At 36.3% G+C, this 24,856-nt stretch overlaps 1 protein-coding gene across 1 annotated transcript; it reads right to left on the bottom strand.

Annotated features, from left to right (window-relative positions):
* Positions 1 to 304: 304 nt before the first annotated feature.
* Positions 305 to 6,432, bottom strand: LOC129239514 (uncharacterized). The gene is made up of 3 exons (XM_054875038.1): positions 6,308 to 6,432; positions 771 to 947; positions 305 to 696 (listed from the first exon to the last, which is right to left on the bottom strand). The coding sequence occupies exons 1-3, from the start codon at positions 6,366 to 6,368 to the stop codon at positions 482 to 484; spliced, it is 453 nt and encodes a 150-aa protein (XP_054731013.1). The 5' UTR covers positions 6,369 to 6,432; the 3' UTR covers positions 305 to 481.
* Positions 6,433 to 24,856: the final 18,424 nt, after the last annotated feature.

Below are 24,856 nucleotides of genomic sequence, written 5' to 3'. Positions count from 1 at the left end.
AAGTACGCCAATCGTTTCTTTCTCAAGCTAACCGGCGCCAGTTGGACTAAGTGGTGCGAAGTCATTTTCCACCTTATCTGTGGAGATTTATACTTAGATATATATTCCTATAGGAATTTAATGTTAATTTTCAAAGTATTCTACACGTGTAAGTATCAAAAAAAAGCAAGAGAAAATATAGGAGTCTCTCGAAAGTGAGTTCAAGAAAAATATATACATATTTTTTGGACTATCCTAATGTACGGGATAGATAGATTAGCCAAACTGTTATGAACCAATAAAGTAATTTGAACACAATAAGCTCTACGATTTATTGTTGACGTCTTTTATTGAAGCTTATCACCTCTTTTAATCGCCTTCTAATAAAATTACTGCTAAAACTCATTAATCGATTAGTTTTGTTGAAGTGGTACTGCTTTCATTTACACTCAAATATTTCGCAATCAAGGAACACATTTTGAATTTCATCAATTTCAGCTACCTAAGGCCACACTCGCTTCCCGAATGCTGTCACCATGACTGTGAACGTGACGGCCAATAAACTACCACTAGCGCGATCGGCTGGATTGCAGCCGTCCGTGTTGCACTGTTTGCACGAACGTTGATAGCTTTGAGAGAAATATGGGCGTACATTATAAAAGCAGCTCTGGTAGTTATTAAAAATGCAACCCTTGCGCATTATGTCGCCGCTGCCCGCTAGGTTCAAAAATAGAAGAACAAATGGAAGTATTTAGTAGTGACTTGAGTTTTCGCCATAAGGAAAAGCTTACCTGGCTTCAGCAAATCACTCATACACAAAAAACCAATACTAGTGGTATTTGGTACCCCTGTATAGTACAAATCGAGATAGTTTCTGGTACTATTGGCTGAGTCGTAGGTGCACTGCACTTTACTTGGTTTTTTACAAGTTTTGGAATCAATACAGGAGAAACACTTCAAGGAATTGACTGTGAAATGAATGAAAGAGAAAATCAATTAAATTCAATAAAGGAAGTATAAATAAAATAAATAATTAAGCAAAATTTTATTTACAGGAACACAAAAATAAACTTTGTTACCCAACATAAATTTCATATGTAAGTGAAATATCTATATGTAGTTTGAAGAATAAGTTCGTAGCGTTTTTACTGAAGACTTTTATTTAAACAAAAAGCAAGAATTATAGCATTAAACTAATCAATTATAAAATGTTTTCCAATAAGAGATGTTATTTATATATTCAAAGAAAAATGTTTTTTTTTTTTAATATAAATGATCGGATGTTTATTTCATTATAAAGAGGAACCTTCTGCCGTTAATAGTGGAAAATAACATCAGGAAAATGGCCATGAAATTTTCCATAACCGAATTGCAAAGTGGCTGCCCTATGTTCTTGATAGCCTCACCTCTTTGAGGTCTTGAATCGACCCTGTGCTGTTGGCGTAGACCTTCTCTTTCACGTGGCCCCAAAGAAAAAAGTCGCAAGGTGTTAAGTCACAAGATCTCGGTGGCCAATTGTGATCACCTCTTCGATGGATAAGACGGCCTAGAAACTTTTCCCGTAAAAGATCAATGGTTTTGTTGCTTGTGTGGCACGTAGCGCCGTCTTGTTGAAAATAAACGTTGTCCCGATCAATACCATCCAATTCCGGTCATAAAAATCGTTAATCATCTCTCGATCGCGATAGATAACACATGTTATTGGAAATCCCTTTAATATGCGCCGTTGCTGTTTACAATCTCTTCCCACCTCTCGACCAATTTGTTGAGGCCATTCCGCCAAAAATCGCCTTGTCTGGTATCAAAGAAGTTGTTGAGCCAGTTTTTAAGGACTTCTTTGTTAACGAAGTTAACACCCTTCATCCGGTTTGATAGGGAGCGAAAGCGATGTTAATTGGTCGGTGCAAGGTCCCATTCGAGCTCTTGAAGTGCGGTTTTGACGACTTGAGCAACATGCCGCCTCGCGTTGTCGTGAAGGAGTATCGGTTGATCATGTTGATCAGGTTTTTTCAGTCGAATATCCTCATTCATGCGGTGTAGCTTGGCCTTGTAGAGCTCCTTGTTGATCGTGGCATTCTTTTCGAGCATTTCTCAGTGCACCATGCCCTACCAGTCCAACCAAATACATATCATAATCTCCTTAGGTTGAAGAACCGGCTTAACTCTCGGCTTGGGCGTATCTCCTGGAGCCACCCACTCCTTTCTTTACTTCATATTGATGTATAGGCACCATTTCTCATCCCCCATAGCAATGCGGTACAAAAAGAATTGTTTATGATCGCGTGTTGCTCGATAGAGAGCGAGATGCTGAGAACCAATTTGAAAGCGACTTTCTTTGTTTTTTTCGTTGAGCTCGTGAGGCACACAGACCCCCAGGCTCAAAATTTTTTGGTAAATCGCATTGAATGAAGGTGATTGAGAATCGTTTTATGATCGTAGTTCATTTCTTCCGCCAATTCACGACTGGTTTGGAGACCATTTTCCTTCAAAAGTGATTTGAGATGTTCTTTTTCGAATTCAGAAGACCTTCCGCTGCAAAACGTGTCATCGACGTCAAAGTCACCATTCGCCATTTTTGCACTTTCCCAATCATTTTCGTGCTATAGATTCGCCTATGACAACTTCTCCTTACACTTCGCAAATATCCCGTGCTTTTTCGACAGCTTTTTGACCTCGATGAAAAGCAAAGAAGAGCAGATGTCAAAAATGTTGATTTTTGACTCCTGAGTACTCCAATTCTAAGCCTCAAAACTAATACAAATTAAATACCTCAAAAATACAATTAACACAGTTTTGTAGAGCAGAAATACTTACTCTTTGCCGAATAGCAAACAAATCGTTGTAAAATAAAAGAAAATATAAAAACTCTATGAACTAATTCTCCAACCCAATATTTTAAATACAAGGTGAGCAATTGCGATAACCAAAGTTAGTCGACGATTGATTTGATTGCTTTATTCGAGACAGTAAATTTGACGATTTGTTGGCAAAAGGAGTTTGAGATAGGTGACGCGTCCAATGGAAAACAAGCAACTCCGCACGGACGCCCTATGCTCCAAATCGAGTTAAGGTAAAAACAAGAAATAAAAGTGAGGTGGCGCAAAATTAATCACCCTATCGGAAGGTTTATAATTTTGCAAGTGATAACGTACGTCAAACATATTTGACACTCGTGAACTAGACATCTGCAGTATACAAAGAGACAAGCTACGGGTCCCATAAAAGTCAACCAAAAAATGTTCATCACTCAAACTCAATTTTTTTATATTTATTTCTTCAAAAGCAAAATTGGATGGCTAATTCTGCGCCACCTTGTATTCAATTAATTTAGACTGCTAAAGTGCTATATACTATTTTATATATCTTTGTCATCAAATAAATTTTTTAAGCGATTTTAAAGTTTCAAGAAAAAAAAATCAATGTGTCCTTTTTTTTTTTAACTGTAAGAAGTAATATTCAGGCGCGTATTAATATATATACATACCTTTCACAAATATTATTCATAATAATTCATAAGAAGCTATTCAAGAACAGCCATTATATCAATTGAAAACAATCGCTTGGTGCGGCCTATCAGTTGGCGGAATCATCGGTCCATATTTCTTCTCAGACGAGACTGGCACCAATGTAACAGTGAATGGAGAACCCTATCGCGCTATGATAAACGACTTTTTGATGCCGGAATTTGAAGTCAGTAATCTCCACAACATTTTAACATTTGGTTCCAACAAGACGGCGAACGGCGCTAATTGCCACACAGTCCGTGAAACAATGGATTTACTGCGTCGTCGCTTCGGCGAATAATTTATCGCTCGTCTTGGACCAGTGGATTGACCACGAAGATCGTGTGATATCACACCTTTAGCCTCTAAGTCGAATTGCTTTGTGGATAAATCAGCTTCGATTGAGGCATTGGAATCCAACTTTACTAAAGTTATTTACGAGATACCGACCAAAGTCCTCCAGCGAGTCATTCAAAATTGATGTTTACGGATGCCCGAATTACGGTCCAGTTGCGGTCAACATTTGAAAGGGAGTATTTTCAAACAATAAATGCCATGAATGGTTGTACACAAAAGTAATAAAGATTGCCCACCCAATTTGAGTTTTCTTTTCTTTATTTATTAAAATCCGATATCTCTAAATGGATTACTCTTTATAAGGCTAACTTGAGCTTTTTTATACATAGGTTAATTAAGAAGAAACAATTAGAAAGATGTCATTCAAAGCTTTATTTAATGTAGTCAAAATGATCCGATTGTGTTTGTTAACTGATCACTACTTTAGGTGAAAATCCATTATGCCTCTCCCATTAGAAATTTCGTGCCTATTGGTGGAAACATTGGAGCAGCCGATTTTCACAGGCTTCTCTTGAGGCAATTTTTTCACCAGCAAAATCCTTCGAAATACGCAGAAACTTGTCTTGAGGCAAATTTCTTTCCAGAAAATTTCTTCGAAATACACAGAAACTTGTCTTGAGTCAAATTTTTCACCAGAAAATTCTTCGAAATACACAGAAACTTTCTTGAGGCAAATTTTTCACCAGCAAAATCCTTCGACATAGACACAAACTTGTCCTGAGGCAAATTTTTCATCAGCAAAATGACTCCAAATAGGCAGAAACTTGTCTTGAGTCAAATTTTTCTGCAGCAAAATCCTTCGAAATACACAGAAACTTGTCTTGAGGCAAATTTTTCACCAGGAAAATCCTTCCAAATATATAGAAACTTGCCTTGAGGCAAATTTTTCAGCACAAAATCCTTCGCAATAGACAGAAACTTGTCTTGAGTCAAATTTTTCTGCAGCAAAATCCTTCGAAATACACAGAAACTTGCCTTGAGGCAAATTTTTCACCAGGAAAATCCTTCCAAATATACAGAAACTTGCCTTGAGGCAAATTTTTCAGCACAAAATCCTTCCAAATAGACAAAAACTTGTCTTGAGTCAAATTTTTCATTAGCAAAGTCCTTCGAAATACACAGAAACACAGAAACTTGTCTTGAGGCAAATTTTCCACTAGCGAAATCTTGCTAAATAGACAGAAACAGGTCGTAATCACTTAGTGCCCGATCCTGACTATGAGGTGGTTGCATAAGAAGCTCCCAACCAAGCTGAGAGAGACTGTGGTGTGGCATTTCCTTGATGGAATACAATTACTTTTCTATTGGCCAACGCTGACTACGTCTGGACGATTGCTTTATGTCCAGTCGAAGACACTCAGGCTTATTCATTTGGCTTGAATTGGAAAAATGCTTACATAACAGTCAACCGAACAGATTTCCATTATTTTAGCGACATTTTTGGTAGGTGGCCTTCCTGATAGTCCTATGACATCAAAACTACCGAAATTTAATCAGCATCTAAGCACCATTCAGCCACCTGGTTAGAGTTTTCAAATTCAAATTCAAGAAATGGTATTAAATAAAGAGCAGTTTTCATTGGTGGATATTCATCTACCGACGTGCGCTCAAACATTACTGAGTCAAATGGTCACGAAAAAACTGTCTCACAAATTTGTTTACTTCTAATATAAAATCTAAGCTCGCGTAGTCCGAGCGCATTTATGCCACTCGAGATGCAGATTACTAAAGAATTCTATGGAAACAATAATATAATTCTTCTTTTTGCTGCACTTTCTTAATTGCTTATTCTCCATACAAGGAATCTTAATTTTTGTATAGATTCGAAAAAGTTAGAGTACCTAGCAAAAAATAGGCGATTTTAAGGCAGAATTTGAAAGTTTATTTGAAATTAATTTTTTTTATTTCATTTAAAATTAAAATTTGTTTTAATATAATTTAAAATTTAATTTTTTTTTATTTATAAAATTTATTTTTTTTTTAATTTAAATTTTTTTTTAATTTAATTTAAAATTTGTTCTTGCTATCCATTGCACAGGTAATTTTCTCTATTATAACGCACGTTTATTTTTATTTTAATTGATTTTAGGCCACCATTGCAACTGCGAGCAAACTTTGTTTTTGCAACTTCCGAGATTCTCACGCACTCGTCGTGGAAAATTAACTATTTTTAATACTAAAACTAATCATTCACTTAAATAAACTGCACACAAATATATTCACCGATTTTAAGGCATACATTCGACGCAATACTTTTCATTAAATAAATCGCAAAAAATCCAATTTTTCTTCGGTAATCACACCACACTAATTTTGCACTTAACCTTCAACGAATACTTTAAAAAATAAAAAGTAACAAACATAATTAGTTTCAATAGAAATAGAAAAAAAAAAAATTTAAAAATTAGAATAAAAATATTCGACATGATAAAGTAATCAAAAAAAAATTCTTAACAAAATCTCCTTACCAACCGTAAGGCAGCATAAGCCGACTACTACCAGGGTGATGAGAATTTTTTTGGAGTTCATGTTTGAAACAGTCCTCCACCGATGAGTGTTAAACAAAAGTACCTGATCACAATTACCGTATCGAACTGACACTAAAGTAATACAAATTATTACATATTCACCAACCCAAACAAGCCATATAATCACTCAGTGATAATACTGTGAGCTGTCTAATCGAACACCTGTTAAGAATAAGTTTACGATGTGCGGCCATAAAATAAAAAGACTGCTTCCGCAGTAGAGCCATTCCCCCTCAAGTGATACAAATATTTTGGGCGTAGCCGTCAATTCGTCTAAAAATTGTTTTTAAGCCTGAATATAGTAAAAGTACACTGAAAGAGATTTGAAAAAAGAAGTGAAAAATAGATAGGTATAATTTTCAGATACATTCGATGTTGATAATTTGGGTAAAGAGTTATTTGAATTGAATATCTTCGGTTATTTTTAAAATATTTATATACGTATATATATTTTTGGTTACTTTTTAAAATAAAATATGTACAATAAAAAAAAAATTTAGAAAAAAAATCAATTTTCTCGAAAAATTTGAAAAAAAAATTTGTGGTAAACTATTTTTTTATTCTGTGGAAAAAATTTATATAAGGGAAAAGTTTTTTTTGTTGAAATTTTTAAGTGCAAAATACTTTTTTGTAATTCTTGATATTTTAATGGTTCAAAATTTTTTCACTTCAAATATATCTTTTGTAGAAATTTTTTTTATTAAATTATTGTAATATTTTTTTGTTTACTTTTTTTAAATAAAATATTTATAATTAAAAACAAAAAATTTTAGGAAAAAAATACTTTTCGCTCAAAAATTTGGAAAAAAAAATTTTATATATTTTTTTTGATTTCCAAAATTTTGGTTTCTTTTTGGTTTTAATTTTTTTATAAATAAAATATATATTAATAAAATATTTTATAAAAAAAAATGTATCCTAAAAATTTCCAACAAAAAAAGCTTTTTTTAGGAAAAGATTTTATATTACGAAAAAAATTAATTTCTTTTTCGAAATTTTTGGGTGAAAAATAATTTTCTGTAATTTTTGATATTTTAAATGTTGCAAATTTTTATATCTTTTTTAAAAAACATTTAAAAAAAAATATTCATATTTTTTTGCTTACTTTTTTTAATTAAAATATGTATAATTAAGAACAAAACATTTTGGAATGAAAAAGTATTAATAATAATAATATTTCAGGAAAAAAAATTTATTTTAGGAAAAACAATTTTTTTTTTAATTTTGGGTGGAAAGTATTTTTTGCACTTTTTGCTTTTTTAAATGTTGAAAATTTTGTCACTTCAAATATATCTTTTTTAAAAAGCATTTTGAAAAAAATTTAAGAAAAAAATTTCCCCAAAATTTAAAAAAAAAATTTGCCCCAAAATGTTCGAAAAAAAGTTTATTTAGGAAAAAAATGATATTTTTTCGAATTTTGTTAGGGAGAAAACTTTATTTTAGAAAGAAACATTAATATTTTGTTCGAAATTTTTTAAAAAAATTTACGATTGGAAAAAAACAAAAAAAAAACACCTAAATCGTGGAAAAACCATTGGAACAAAAAACAACTTTTTCAAAAACTTTTTTTTTTAATATTTTATATTTTTTTGAAATTTTTTATGAAAAAATTTTACGATAGGAAAAAAATGAAAAAAACATCAAAATCTTGGAATTAGCTATTTGTTTACTGCAGCTCTCTAATTCTTCTTCTTCTCTACTGGTGCGATAACCGCTTGCGCGATTTCTCTAATTCACAAGTGCCAAACATATCTGACTTATGATGCCATTTGTAAAAATTATAAATATTCCGATAGGGTGATTAATTTTGCGCCACCTCGTAGTATTCGGCTCTCCACCTTATTTGCCGGATCGTGCACTGTGCGATTACTTTCTGTTTCCAAAGTTGAAATTTTCATTAAAAAGATTAAGATTTGCGTCTGTTGGCGCTATGAAGGAGCTGACAAACGACGACCTTCAGCTCGCTTTCAAACAATGGAAGATTGGCATGGATCGTAGGGGTTGCATATTGAGGGGGATAATAAATATATATTTATGAAGTCAAAATAAAATGTTTTGCAGTGTAAGTTTCACTATTGAATAGCCACACCTCGTATGTGCGGTGATTTGGTTGTTTAATATCACAAATGTTTTACGACTCCAGTTATCGCTAAAAACGTGAAATTTTATTACCAATATTTTGCAAGTAGAAAACTACTTATCTCCATTCAAGTTAAAAGAGTTAAGAAAATTCCACTAAACACCAATGTAAGATTTCATCCAAAGCCTTATACTCGTACAATGTTGAGGCGCTGCGGGTCCCGGTTGCGGTGGGTGAGTTAGGTTCGCTAGAAAATTCAGTATTCCAGTGCCAGTCTGACTGCATGAGCACTCAGTAACCTTTCAGTAAACTATGAAAAGAACCCTGAAGATCGCTTGGCGCACAAAGAAATCGACGAACACCTGCAGAGCCCGCGGGACTGTAGCTGGTGAAAATAGTCAACGTTGTTGGATCCGCATATTTATGAAACTCAGAGTCGGAAGAACTTCTTCTGCCTTTTGAGATATCCAAAGCAGAGCTATTCCAAGCCAGCTCATCGCTGTGGACGTGTATGTATGCAGATCAGGCAAACTTTCAGTGTCGAAGGGTTCTAAAATGGCTCAAATATTAACCGATAAAAATACGTGCAAGGCTCTGCTTTGACTTTATCAATTTTCTTCTTCAATATTCCATATATATTTTTTTATATATTTTTTTCAGTAGACTTTCTTTTCCTTGCAGTGGGCCAATATTTTTTTCATTTGATCATCAAGTAGACTAAATATGTATGCAGGGGTTTCCATTAGGGGCATAATAAAATATTTGCAGAGTCTAATCTGGGTGTAGGTGTAGGTGTAGGTGGAGGTTAAGATAAAAATATAATTGAGGGAGAGCCAATGTTTGGGAAAGGCGTGCCTCCTGAACTGAGACAGCTGGTGCAAACTCTTCTGAACTTTGGTAAGTGCGTTATTTTACTGTCTAAAGACTATTTAGTAGAACTCCAATTCATTCACTCAATCAGTTTATTTGGTTTAGCGATAACTGTGACGAAAATTAGAGTTGTGATCTCAGACTGAGAATTTCGATAATAATTTTTAATAATTCCTATAAGTTGGTCATTTATTCACGTGTTTTAGCATTTCGGCATCATCACTTAGTTTCTTACTTAGATGGTACTAAAACCGTGTGTCGGTTTCGGCCGAATCTAAGTTCCAGTTGGAGAAACAGAAACCGGTGATGATGATGATCTAGCTCAGTTCGCTGCTTGCCGGCGCCAGTTGGTGAAACCGAGTGCTGCCAGGTAATGAACCACTTGATCTCTCCAACGCAGATTAGGTCTTCTTTTTCCTCGTCGTCCTCTTCTTCTTCCTTTTGTCGTCCACCAGTTCCACCGTTATCTCTCGAAGGGCTGCCGTGCCAGAGTACTTTCGTTCACTCTCCAGACGTGCCCATTCCAGCGCAGCCGCTGTATTTTAATACGCTTCACTATGTCCACATCTCCTTATAGTTCATGCAGCTGTTCTATCGGATAAGGAAATCATTCTCGTCTACGTGAAAGATTTTTCGGAGAATTTTTCTCTCGAACGCTCCCTGAGGTCTCATCAGTTGTCATCATCGTCCAAGCTTCTGCGCCGTATACAAGAACAATTGCCTACCGAGCCCAAAGTAACACCTGTTGGCAAGAGTTATTCTTCGTTTAATATCTAGACTGTCGTAGTTTTGTCTGTTAACACTGGTACTCAAATATAACAAGTCTTTGACCATTTCAAATTCACGTGTGCCAAAACGCGAGGACTCTTTGTGTGTTGGCAGGTAGCAGGTACTTTGTTTTACTTTCGATAATCGCAGACCCGTTTTTTCTACTTCCTTCTCCAGACTTTTATAGTAGATAGTACCAAAGGGGTTCAACTCAGCAGCACGAATAATTTTTTCGAGTAGGAGTTTAAAGAAAAACCTCGCTTGGTATCAAACAACTCGGAGAGATCCTTTCATTTCCGTCATTTTACACATAAGTTTTGCGGGGATGCCAAAGCCAGACATAGCGGCGTAGAGGTCGTTCCTGCTGGTATTATCGAAGCTATGCTTTGAAATCGACAACAAGTTGGTGTGTGTTGATTTGTCGGTCGTGGGTTTTCTCCAGGATTTGGTGTATCGTGAAGATCTGGTGAATAGTAGACTTACCAAGCCTAAAGCCGGACTCAATAAGACCCGCACGGTTAAGGTCCAATCAGTTCTTTGACGATGGCCTTGTATGCGACATTAATAAGACTACTTCTTGATTGGCGCGAAAAGACAAACCCCACTGTAATTTTTTACAGTCTGTAGGATCACCCTTCTTGACGATTGGGCAAAACACGCTTTTGTTTCAGTTATTCAGCCGTTTAAAAGCCGTATAAATGTTTACTTATAGTCATTAGGCGATAGTCGATTTCTTTTAAATTTCAAATTCTCTGTTCAATTATATTTATGGTCGAATGTCTGTACAAAGTAATAAATAAGTTCATAAAAACTTTCTCGGAACCAGGGGAATCATTGGTAGCTACTTGATAAGGAATTTTGCAAAAATATACTTCGTTGTTTGTATATATTCGTGTAAATAAGCTCGTTAACGATTGACCGATTGACTCGCTAAGGGAATCACTAGTTGACTAGTAGATAAAGAATATTATCTGCTTAAGAACATGCATACGTACGTACATACATATCTACGTACATACGCACATACATAAGAGTATATCTATAATCGGTTCAAGATTACCTCATGGTTAATAACGTTCGATGGTCGGGAATAGAATGTTTCTGTCTTGGTTTATAAAACATAAAGGCCCTTTCAGTTTTTCAGGTACAAATATTACCCATTTTTGTGAAATAGATAAGGATCTACCGAAATATGTCCTATTAAATGTGTTGCTCTTGGGGGAAAAAAATCACCCACATGGGTGGCGTGACTTTTGATTACTCCAAAATGTAGAAAAAGTGATTAAATTCATTACAAAACCTCACATGTTAGACCAATGCGTAAAACCAATAGACCACTAATCCATAGATAAGGGCATTAGACTAACCGTAGTTGGTATGAAAATAATACATTCATTTTTTGCGTATGCCAATGCACTGGAAGATTTCTGAAATTCAAATGATTCAAAAGCCGTGAAAACCCCCAATGAAGTCACATCCTACCGGTCAATAGCATTACTTCCAGTAATCGGAAAGCTATTTTCCATGCAACTAATACTTTCTCACCAATTTGATTTTCTAGAAAAACATTCCACGAGCGATCAAATATATCGTTTAGTATACACGATTGAAGAAGCTGTAGAAAATAACCAAGTTTGTTCAACAATATTTGTTGATGTAGCTCGGGCATTCAATAAAGTGTGGCATGAAGGTCTGATCTGCAAGCTAAGGACGATGCTGCCTGTCACCCATTTACTTCGCCATCGTCCCAGACGACGACATAACCCAATTGACCCTGCCCAAAAGACGCATCGTATGGAGTTTCACCAGATTTCTTGAGCACCTGGACTTCACCCAAGACATCTGCCTTCTCTCTCACAGCTGACTAACATGCACACGAAGACGGACAGACTAGTCACGCTGGCACGCACTGTTGGACTGGAGGTCAACATCGCCAATACAAAGGCAATGAGAGTCAACCACAATAAGCCAAGACCTATAATGGTTGACGGGTGTCCGGTGAAATTTGTCGAAAGCTTTTGCTAACTCGGCTGCACTATCACGACAGACGGCGGAGGCTATAAAGAAGTCAACTCCAAGCAAGAGCGGTGTTCGGACGAATGCATACAGTACAGGCGCGTTCGCAAATCTCCAGGCGCACTAAACTGTGAATATTCAGCTCATGTGTGAAGTCTGTATTGTTGTACGGAAGTGAAACATGGCCGGTCTATAACACCAGCATACAGAGGCTACAATCTTTTGCATCATCTGTAGAATATTCTAGCCGAACACCGACGCGCTTTGGAGATCAATGAATGAGGAGCCCATCCTATGGAAAATAAAACGCAGAAAGTGCCGATGTAAATGTCACACGCTTAGAAAACCATCAAATAGCATCGCAAGATTGGCACTGGACTGGAACCCGCAAGAGAGCAGAGGTCGCAGTCCGCCAAAGATCACTTGGAGAAGTTCGGTGTTGCGCGAACTAGCAGATGTCGATATCACATGGGACGGCACAACAGTCCAGAACCATGTATGATGGAAGAGTCTTGTCGAGGCCCTCTGCTCCCGAGTGAGTGAACAAGGATATAAAAAGACAGTACACAAAAAGCCATTGAAGAACCAAACCTCGAAACTTAGTGACCAACGTGTCATACTCGTAGTTATGATGTAAAATTTTGATCGCTTATATGTTATCAATTCATTATACCGAAAAATATTACTTGCGAAGAATATTACGTAGCGAGGTAAGGTGTACGTAACGTTAATTCGAAAAAATTTAAGATATTCTCTGGAACCTAGGATTATCAAAAAAACTGCTTATTAAGAAATGTTCAGCCTAACAAAGAAAGTTTAATGCTCCAAGTTTGAAAAATATTTATTATTATTTTGGTTATTCGCTTCAACTTTTAAAATCGTTATTTATCGCACAATCAATATTGCATGGAAAATAAAAATAAATCGTAACTTATTGTTTTGCTTTATAGGTAAGAGTTTAGTTTACAAAATTAGTATTTTTTCGAACTTCAGGCTCCAGTCGGAACGTCTAAATCTTATCCTATTGGCTTGATATTTTAGTAGTTTTTTTGGAAGCCCTATAGCTCTTTAGGATGTCCTGAACAATATCAAAAGTTTCAGAAATTGCGGCCCCCCTAATGTACATATAAGTATTGTGTCATATGGATTCAGCATCAATTCCTTTATCTCTAATGCGAGCATAGCGGCTCAATAAAGCATATCCACCTGGCCGTGATTTTGGCTAGCAATTTATGTGTGCTCCACGATTTCCCGCTTTCATCGACTTCTTTTTGTAGCGGTCTTCTCCATGTAGTCTTGGGTCGGCCCCTCTTGCGGCTTCCTTGGTGGCTCCAACTAAGCGCTTGTCGATTGACTTCCGTTGCGACTTTTCGCATTGTATGGTCTATCCACCTCTACCGTTTTACAAGGAGGAAACAAATCAACGAGAGGCCCTCTATATTAAGGGGCAACCAATAAAAGTAAAATCAACTATCAAGTACCTAAGATCGATCCTGAGCGGATATCAAAACATAGATCAATAATTGACACACAGAGTTACAACGGCGTGGTTAGAGTAACGCAGCCTGACACATCTTGACGTCTTATGTGACAGGAAAATGCCATTAACAATGAAGGGAAAGGTGTCCAAAACCTGGGTGAGACCAGTAATGCTGTACGGGTCGGAATGTGGGGCAACGCAAGCTAAGCACAACCAGAATAGGAAGGAATAGAGATATAGGATAGATATTATATGGACGATAAGAGTGGAAAATTGGTTTGAGGTTACTCCCCCGCGAATCTTTGGATTCATTGATGAATCTCCAGAGGTTCGAAAGAGGAAGAATATCATATTTATCCATACTCAGAACATCGCACCCGAATAGCCTTAGTCTGACACTCGAAAACGTCGGACAGCTTCAGAGGAAATGCTCTGCTGTATCCCCATTCTCACGGCAGGATAGGCACACTGAGTCGTCAATGATGCCCATGTTAGCCATATACTGACCACAGGCGTCGTGCCCCACGATTGTACCCACCAGTACGCTCAGCTCCTTCATACTAGGTTTTAAGGGAAAGGTCGCTAGTTTCCTGTTTGGAGGCTAAAATGGTACGGACAGAAAATGTGTAGAGACGAACACCACATTGTCAAACTCGCCATGAACATAACTGAGCAAACAAAATTAAAGGGGATCAAAAACGACCTGTCCAAATACGACACCAAAAGACATAAGAGAGCAGTACCTTGATGATGTTACGACGCAAGACAGAGAAACCTGTCGCATGAGGACAAGGATGGTTAACACCAAATAGAGGCAAGGAAACAAAATAGAAAGAGAGATAGTACGCGGATATGGATCGAATTAAGCCGATGTTATTTGCTACTTATTATTAATTTTTCATTAATCAAAAGTCATTCGCTTAAAAAGGTGATCCATTAAGTTCCGTTTCAGCAGAGTTTCATAGCTAAACATTTGATCCATTCGATTTTTCATCATCAACTCATTTGGCACCTACACAACGAGCTTCTTTTTCATTCAACTTATTTCAAATGGTTCGAAAAGGTTTGAAGATTGTTTTTTAGCTACCATGCGAAATCATAAACACGTCTGCGCTAGTCTTTTACATTATTTTATATAATTTAACTTGCAATTTTCTACCTCTTATTTCTAAAATATGAATAATAAATCTGCAAGTCTATCGTGTCTGTATAATGAAAATATTTTCAAAAACAAAACAGTTAATATCACAAAATATATAGAAACCATTTCTAAAAACTTCGTATGTTTATGTACACTAATTTCTGGAATGGGTGAACCGAATTTGACTGGATATTGAGTGATGGGTAGAATAATTTTCTAATAATTTTTATTTAGTTTTATTTTATTTCATTTTGGTTTATTTCAATTTATTTAATTTTACTTGGTTCTAACTATTATTATTTTTTAATTCTAACTTGTTTTATTTTGATTAAATTTTCATTGCTTTACTTAATGCAATTTTGCCATATTTTATTTTATTTTTTTGTTTTTTTTTTTTTTTTTTGATTGCATCCCAAAAAAGGAGTGTTTTACATTAATTGCCGACAGCTTAGCTGCAAGCCAATAATTTATAACAGGTACAAAATATTACAGTTAAATATATATTATATATAAATATTATACAAAATAGTTAACAAATTTACTAACAAGAAAAACGTTTACTGTAAAAAGTTTGCGACTATATGACAAGAATTGAGTAAAGCTGCTTTCTGCATGTCGAAAATTAAATATTCTGGGAGTTGAAGAGTTTTTACGTTGTCTGCTAAGTTTTTATGCATTAGTCCGTGGGCTGAGATGATAATTGGTAGTATGTGCACCTTCCTTAGCTTCCACTGGCGTTTGACATCAATGCCCAAGTCAGAATATTTGGATATTTTTTCTGCATATGTTTTTTGCATGTTTTGCAATATCAACTATATAACCAGTCGCTTGAGATTTATCAATACGGAAAATATCTGGCCTATTGTGGTCTCTTGTGGCATTTGTTAAAATTGTTCGGTCATAATATAGAAGGTAGTTGGAGTCTTCTTGAACAGGTTCTGGGGTGTATCTGAAGTACGGTATTTTGCTTGTATTGAAGTTGTACATCTGCGTCAGTTTTAGATGGATGTCATTATGTCGCTTCAGGTACATAGAGTTTGCCAGTGTGGTGCATCCCGCTAGCACGTGGTCTAATGTCTCACTTCGACTATTGCATCTTCGACATCTGTCTGCAGCGGCATTTGGATCTCGCATTACATATTTAATGTATTTTTTAGTAGGAATCACACCATCTTGTATGGCGAAAATGGTACCCTCCGTTTCGGTAAATATCGACCTGTTGGTAAGCCATAATTGCGACAATTTTTGGTCGACATGTGGGCTCAGCAAGTCTTTTCGATATACGCCGTGGGCAGCCATTTCAGACCATCTTTGGATTTTTTCATCTATTGTGGTTGCGTTCCTGATTTCGTAGGATTGATTCATCCGAATTGGGGTGTAATTATCATCTGCAGCACTTGCAGCTTTGTGCAGATCGGATTGGGAGCACTTAGGTATGTTGGAAGTATGCTCTTATGTTTAAGATAAGTTTGTCATGCAGTGCTCCAACATCAATCTGTCCTCTATTTTATTTTATTTTATTTTATTTTATTTTATTTTATTCTACATATATGGTTGAAATTTATTTTAATTTAATTTTAATTGTTTTATTTAATTTACTTTTGCCATATTTTATTTAATTTTAATTGATTTTTATTTTATTGTAATTTAATATGTCTTAATTTTTTAAATTTATTTCACTTAAATTTATTTAATTGTAGTTAATTTTGCCGTATTTTAATTAAATTTAATTTAATTTAAGTAATTCAATTTTAAATTATTTCATTAACATTCATTCAATTTTTAACAAATTAGTTTATTTCGTTTTTAATTTAATTTATGAGTAGTTCTAAATACTAAATATATTCCCGGAGAAGCTCAATTTTTTACTTACTCAAAGTAACACAGTACGAAGCCATGAACACCAAACAAATTAGAATTTGGGCTTTATTCATTTTATACGACTTTTTTATAATTTTTAAACGATTTTTAACTTTTATTAACTAAAGCGAATCCGTCCCCAAAAGTGCTAAATAACTGGCGCTGTATATGCAGAATGGAATACGGCAAACCACAAAAAATCCGATAATAAGTAAATACTCGTAAGTCAATAAATTCCAATTGCCATGTTTTTCCCCGCGTTTTATCAATGAACCAAAATTCATTGGATACAAATGACGCACTCACTATTACGCAGATATGCATACATACTTACATGTACGACTACACAAAAAGCTCCTCCAACGGTTCTACAGCAGTTCCGATGATAAGAACTCTTATCCACGAACCATTTAATATTTTTGTTTACAATTTCATCATAATATCTTCGCATTTGTAAATATAATTAAATATTTTTGTTGCCGTTGAGGTAGGTGCGTGAGTTGCTAAGTAAGCCCTTGCTTCAGAGTTAAATCAGTACTAGTTAATGGACTGGTTCATATTGGGATAAAAAAACAGGTGATTGACTTCATCAATCGTTGTATTGTGCGTTCCTAACTTTTGTAGCAGTCTTATTTATAGTAATAGAAAAATATTTGATATTTACTCACCTATAAACTGGTACAATTCTTAGTACTTTGTAATTTCTTCTTTAGCTTCGAATATCAGTTTAGGAATCGGAATGCTTACTGATAGTTTTGCTCTCCACTGCTGGTATGTATTATGTACTGATAAATAATATATGTGGACAAACATTTCCAAGTCTATATGTATGTACAATATATATTTACAATACATATAGTTTTCATACATATATACGGACATGTATTGATAGGTTGGCTGCTCCGTTTCTAAGCTACTGATCAAGTTTTGCGATCTTTTGTGTGATATGACTCAATGAAGCCCTTTTTAATGATTGTAAATAATATGTTTCTTACAACTATTTTCTATAGGGTTAGAGTTAGAGTAACAATAAAGATTATTTACATTCTGGGCTACATGGCAAGTGCTTTGCCTATGGCCTTGAGACGATCTAGATTTGGTATTTTGGCCTGCTTTGATGTAAGATTATTCGCCTGTTAGATCTTGTAGGGTATGACTTTGAGATAATTCATGACTATGCGGCGGATGCTACGGTCAGATATTCTCATTTCTTTCGCCATTTGAGGGAATTTCGCTCAAATCACTTCTTCACTCTCTAAACCATTGCAGTCTTTTGATGACCACCTACTTGGCGTTTCGCGATGCTACCAGCATCATTGTGACGAGTGATGGTGCGGTAAACAAAAACTTTTATTTACTTTAAGATGCTAGAGCTCACAAACAATCGTTGGTTGTGAGTTTCCAGCCAAATATCGGTCAGTCCATAAGTTCGTGCGAATTTTACACATAATTTCACTTTTGTACGATTTTTGCATACAAAAAATTATTCGCGGAATATAACGGAACTATTTATATTTTCTTACAATATATCAAGTGCATTCAACAAGTGATTTTAATCGCGGATAGAAGCACGTGTTGTTAAAATATAAAAGGGAATCTTCGAACGCGTGTAAGAGGCATATTTTGTATTTTTTTTATAAAAGCGGTAAAAACGCAACAACTGCTGCTGCAGAAATAAACACTGTTCACGGAGAGGATACCGTGGGTGTAAGGACTGCGCAAAAGTGGTTTGCAAAATTCCGAAGTGGTAGTTGCGACGTGGAGGATGCCCCGCACGCTGGTCGTTCTGAAGTCTTTAACTCCGATGCCTTCAAATTTGACAGTCGATATGATAGCTCAGAGGTTAAATTCATCGCATGGAACTGTTCACAGGCACCTGTTTCAGTTGGGAAAGATTTCAAAGCTGGCAAAATGGGTTCCGCATAGACTTTCCGTCGCCAACCTTCAGCAGAGAGTGAAATGTGTGTTCTCAGCTGCTGCAACGGCTTGAAAATTAAAGTTTTTCGAACCGTATCGTTACTGGTGATGAAAAATGGGTCCTAAAGATGAAACACCAGAACCGACCCCTAGAGATGGCCTTCACCCCAAGAAGATTCTCCTGTATATTTGGTGGAATATGGCTGGTATTGTTTATTATGAACTCTTGGAACCAAACCAGACGATAACTGCTGATTATTATTCCCATCAGCTATCAAACCTGAATGAGGCACTTAAAAAAATCGACCGCCTTTAATGAAAAGACGCAAAGTTTTGTTTCGCCACGACAACGCAAGACCTCATACCGCAAGGCAAACATTAGGCAACCTGAATGACCTCGGATGGGAGCTAATGCCGCATCTACCATACTCTCCGGATATTGCACCTTGTGATTATCACCTTTTCCGTGGACTTCAATCCTATATGAGTAACAAGAACTACTCCTCAAAAGAAGCTATAAAAAGGGATGTCAAAGCGTATTTTGGCTCGAAGGACAAAAAATATTTTGAGCAGGGAATTAAAAATGTGCCTAAACGTTGGGAAGACATTGTAAATAATGAGGGAAAATATATTATTGATTAATAAATACTTTAAACATCTCTTTTATTAATTTTAAAACTACTTTTAAAAAACGCACGAACTTATGGACTGACCTGATATAATGCAATCACACTATTACGTTTGAAATCCATTACAGATTTTTTTTTTGTGCTTTTACTCTCGGCAAAAGGCTTCCGCGTAAGTTGTCTGAAGTTGGTTACACTTTGAATACTGTGCCGTGTGTTCAGCCCTACGACGTAGCACCCGGACCACAGATACACTTGTGGCATACCCATGGTTCTTGTACATACACACATAAGTGGGGGCTTGTTTGTGGTTTTGCATGCCTACAGCACAGGAGAGCCGTAGACACTTTGCTATGCTGCAGGTTTGTTTGCGTGAATATAACTTGAGTCAGGAGTCGGAGTATATTTACGCTACTCTCAGCAAGAATGAATAGTCTAGCTGGAATTTTCGCTGTTACTTATTCCAGCCATTCTCGAGAAAAATCATTGAAACATTACACCTTACAGTCTTTCGACTCACCTATGGCTTTCCAAAAATAGGCGCCAAGGTAGTCTTGTTATCCTTTGAACAATAGACTGTCTTGTTTGTCGTATTTCTACCTTGGCTGCCACTCTCGCGAGTGATGCGCCAGACCTTGACGGACGAGTGTCATTCGATATTTGAAGTCCCTTAGCGTTTTCCTTTTCAGATAAAGGTTTATCTGCCTCCGATTGGGTCGAGGATGCATGCATTTCCGACTTCCGTCTCTCGACTTTCCTCTTTTTGCCTTTCTCCTCTTCCCGGTCGTTGGCATATACCCCGTTTCGTTTCCGAAAGAGTGCAACGTTACAGAGAAATCCTCATTTCTTTCGCGCTTTCTCGTTGCCATTACAGGTGACGGAGCTTGAGTATTAATGCTCAGCTAATGCTTCGGCGTTTTGCGCCTTCTGTCTTCTTCGTTTGATCTGCCTTTCGGATAGACCAGAAGCTGCATTCGAATCCGTAGTAACTTCAACCTTTTTACAGGTATTCTCCTGATTCGCCCCAGGTTTAACCGTTGCGAGAGACTTAATCGGTACCAGAGATCCATTAGAGGCTATTGCGAGATTTTTCACCATCTCCACATCCTCCATAGCTTGTATAGTTGCTCTCCATTGACCTAGTCAATGCCCAAGCCTAGTAATAAACGATGTTTTTGAGAATCCAAACAGTGAAAACTAATAAAATACAATGTACAGTGGCTCACAGCTTATTTTATGCAGTGCATAGTCTCAAATCCCAAGCTTTATAACTACAAAACTAAGAAGAATATGAAAAAGAAATTGGGACCATTAAAAAGATAAAAAACTCAAGTTTAGAAAAATAATTTCATTTATTGTGAAAATATGTATTTAAATAACATAAAACAACCAAAATCAAAAATACTGCGTAATTTCAGGTCACAGCTTATTTTATGCAGTCGCTTCTTTGTACAACGGTACTTAAATATTACGTTATTTAAGAGTAGTAGGCGTATGTAATATCATCGCTTATTTATAAAATTACTTTGTATTCGCTTTTTAGTTTGATTTTAGTATTTGAAGTGTCAATTAATGTGATTAATAAAATGGGTCCGCGAACAACGATAGGTCAACGTGAATTGGTTATTCACCATTTCAAAAACGGCCAATCGCAGCGAAAAATAGCAGAAATAGTTAACATTAACGCCCCTACAGTACAAAAAATCATCGAGCGCTTCGTCCATGAAAATCGTGTACATAATAAGGGCAGGGAACCACCAAACAAAATTTTCAGTGACACTGATGAGCGAACTATTGTAAGAAGGATAAAAGCTAATCCACGACTCTCGGCTCCGAAACTGACCTCTGCAGTTCAATCTGACCTCGGTAAACAATGTAGTGTGGAAACTGTTCACCGTATTCTGCGCAAACACGATTTTCATGGCCGAGTAGCACGTAAAGGACCTTTTATCAGCCCAAAAAATAGACTTTGCCGACTTAGATTTGCCAATGAGCATGTTTCAGAGACGTCAGAGTACTGGAATTCTGTTATTTTCGCAGATGAATCGAAATTCAACATATTCGGCTCGGATGGGGTGTCCTATGTTTGGCGAAAACCAAATAAGGAACTCAATAAAGAAAATTTGAAACCGACAATGAAACATGGCGGTGGCAGCGTCATGGTTTGGGCCTGCATGTCGGCTGCTGGTACTGGGAGGTTGACATTTATTGAGACAACAATGGACAAATTTAAATACCTACAGATTCTGAAGGATAATTTGTTGCAGAGTGCCGAGGATCTGGGTATAAAATCAGATTTTCGATTTTATCAGGATAACGATCCAAAGCATAAAGCGGGTATTGTACAAAGCTGGCTAATATATAACTGTCCTCACTTGATGACGCCGCCGCCACAGTCGCCAGACTTGAATGTCATTGAAAACTTGTGGTCTATACTAGAAACTAATATCCGGAAACATAAGATTTCTAACAAAAACGACCTAAAGGAGGCGCTGAAAACGGAGTGGACGAATATTTCGCCAGATATTACAAAAAACTGGTGACATCAATGCAAAATCGCCTTAAATCTGTTATAGACAACAAGGGTTATCATACCAAATATTAAAAATACTTCAAATTATGTTTAATATTAAGTTTTTTATAATTATAAGTAACTGCATAAAATAAGCTGTGACCTGAAATTAACCAGTATTTTTGGTTTTCGTAGTTTAAAGTTATTTAAATATATATTTTCACAATAAATGAAGTTATTTTGTTAAATTTGAGTTTTTTATCTTTTTAATGGTACCAATTTCTTTTTCAAATTCTTCTTAGTTTTGTAGTTATAAAGCTTGGGATTTGAGACTATGCACTGCATAAAATAAGCTGTGAGCCACTGTATAATTAATAAACGAAATCTTCTCGAAAACACATTTTTCCAGACATTTTTCACAATGATTGAAAAATTTTCTGCCTGTGCAGTACCTAATTTTAATAATTGCTTTTGAATTATATTAAATTAATTAAGAAATTCTAACGAATCAAATAAAATTATTTTCCGTATCTTCTCTTGAAAAGTGCCCGTTTTTTCACTCACGGCTCACTTTGTAAGTAAGAAAAAAAGAGCCAAGCAACCCACCAGTAAATGTATCTACCTAAGACTCCATACAGCCAAAAGGCACAGACTACTTGCCATTATCAATTCCGCGCCAGAGAGTCTAGCCAAGTGCCTTGTATCTTCAGAAAAAAAGTTAAATAATTTTCAATACGTAAAATAGCAAATATTAGAAAATAAAACGCCTTCACTGCAAGCAGTCCCAAAGTCAAACTCTACTCTACCAACTGTTGCAATTTCGCAGTTTCCACTGGCAATGTTACGCATTTTAGTCTTTAGACTTCACTTTGCTTTCATCTTCGTCGCTCAAAGGACACGCGACATGCGGTGCGCCACGGCACGTCCCAAAAATGTCCTTTACTGTTGCCAAGCTGTTTTATTACCTGGTTTATGAGTCTTGATTCCGCCCGCCTTTGGAAATATCTGGTTCGTGACAAGTAATTTCGCTATGGTCGTAGACAGCAGGTCTAAAGTGGACACTTGCTTACGATCCGAAACAATGGGCCGTTGGCGTGCTGAGTGTCATTTAACGCTTCATTATGCGTTTAACTGGACTTTTGTGCGAACTAATACAAAGGTGATTCTGAACTATTTGTTTCCTATGTAGTTTGATATTTTTGTCCGGGATTTTGTTTAGTGAAAATTTATTGCAAAGACAAAACTAGGCAGCAGGTACGATTTGATGCAGTTTTCCATATCCGGTTGCATGGTTTAATAAAAGTAGTATAAATAAAATGCTCAATTTCGGCCTAGCGTTGTCGGTTAAACCAAATCGAAAACGAAACAAATTTTATGATGTTGCCGAAGTGAGAATATATGGGGCATTCTGTTAAGGAAGTACTGGGTATTAAACAATAAAAAAAGGTATTTATTACTCATTCAAATTTGTTGTATAGCCTCCTGGCCAACGAGTACTTCACTTTTCAAACATAGCTTTCGGAATCGGCTTCAATTGTTGTTGCTCATTCCCTGTCTTACCTCAAAAAGTTGCGATTCTTCCGAAACAATTATACAATTTTTTATATTTTAAGACTTCAACAAAAAATTATTTGGAAAATATTAAGAATTACGGAGCTGAAAATACTCTCAGAAATTGAGTCTTTTATAAATAAAATTAGTTTCTAAAAATATTTTTTCGAAAAATCAGCTCAGGTCAGAAGAGCCTGGGCCATAGCCAAGGGTAGATCGGCGGTGCTCGAGGTAACTTTGAAGACTAACAAAGCCACAGCTTTCGAATTTAGTAGGTATTCTTACCAAACATTGTCCGTTAGGTGTCCTTGCGATGAGGCTTGGGATTGCTTCAAGTCCTTTCTGGAGAATGAGGTGGAGTTATCTCAGCACCTTCTTCTCAGCTGTTCTGCGCTCGTCGGACAAACATTTAGACATCTGGCTTCTCGCTTTTTTGAAAAACTTGCGGATAAATGCGGATTTATTGGGTTGTTCGGAAACTAATTTCGTTTTTTCCCGACAGAGGATTTAATTGTATTTTTTCGCAGCTAACTTCACACTTAAGTCGCATTCTCATTATATGTTTTGACAGCTGATATAGCAAGGATTGTGGCGTGAATAAGTTCAATTGATTTTACTTAGTAGTTTTTGGTCGGTGCCCTTTTAAATATGGAGCGCAATAAGCAGCATTTTCGACTTATTTTACTTTTTTTACTATAGAAAAGGTAAAAATGCTGTTCAAGCCAGAAAGAATTTAATCGATTGTGTATGGAGAAGATGTGTTGACAATATGGCAGTGCCCGAACTGGTTTGCAAAATTTCGATTCGGCAAATTTGATGTCGAAGATGCACCACGTTCTGGAAGGCCAGTTGAAGCTGGCAAAGAGGCGATAAAGGCATTAGTTGCTGCAAACCGGCGAATAACAATACGTGAGATCGGTGAGAGGTTAAATTTAACGGATTCATCTGTTTAGATATGACCACCCGAAAGGCATGGGCTTAACCTCGAAGCTCGATATATGGGTTCCCCATGTCCACACGGGGCTTCACTCCTCAAACGTCACAAAAATTATCCATTTGTGAAGCGTATCATTACTGAGAACGAAAAATGGGTTGTATGTAACATTGTCAAACGCAAGAGATCATGGAGCAGAAAAGATAAACCGGCTCAAAGCATTTCAAAAGCCGATATACATTAAAAAAAGTGATACTGTCTATTTGGTGGGATTTCAAAGGAGTCACTTTTTTGAGCTTCTACCGGATAACACAACAATTAATTCGGAAGTCTACTTTCATCAGCTGGGCAAACTGAATGATGCACTTCAACAGAAAAGGCGGAATCCCCGCTCTAGTCTAAAGAGGATTTAGCCATTGGTCATTCAACTTACTATTAGCTCCAGCTTAGGGCAAATCACAGGTGTAAGCTCCTAGCATCGGTACAGCGAACGACAGCTCTGAGAGTTTTGTCTACCAACCGCTGAGTATTAGGGCCAGCAGTTCAATTAATAAGCGGTTCAATTCCGATAGAGTTACTAGGCTTTGAGAGCAAAAAGTTGTGGGTGTTAAAGAAGAAGTGGATAGAAGAATATATACGTTTTTTTGTAACTCCTTGTAGAGCACAGGGCGTCATTCTAGATCGCCAGCAAGTACGGTTTTGCGCAGTAACCCTCAGTTCGCTCCGTGATAAGC

This window comes from Anastrepha obliqua, chromosome 2 (assembly GCF_027943255.1).
Source record: "Anastrepha obliqua isolate idAnaObli1 chromosome 2, idAnaObli1_1.0, whole genome shotgun sequence".
NCBI classification, from domain to species: Eukaryota; Metazoa; Arthropoda; class Insecta; order Diptera; family Tephritidae; genus Anastrepha; species Anastrepha obliqua.
This window is presented reverse-complemented; position numbering and strand designations above follow the sequence as displayed.

Coding starts and splice junctions, on each gene's coding strand:
- LOC129239514 (XM_054875038.1), bottom strand. CDS start 6,368: ATGAACTCCAAAAAAATTCTCATCACCCTGGTAGTAGTCGGCTTATGC. Junction 948..6,307: donor CTTATGCTGCCTTACGGTTG/GTAAGGAGATTT, acceptor TTCATTTCACAG/TCAATTCCTTGAAGTGTTTC. Junction 697..770: donor GAGTGATTTGCTGAAGCCAG/GTAAGCTTTTCC, acceptor TTTTGAACCTAG/CGGGCAGCGGCGACATAATG.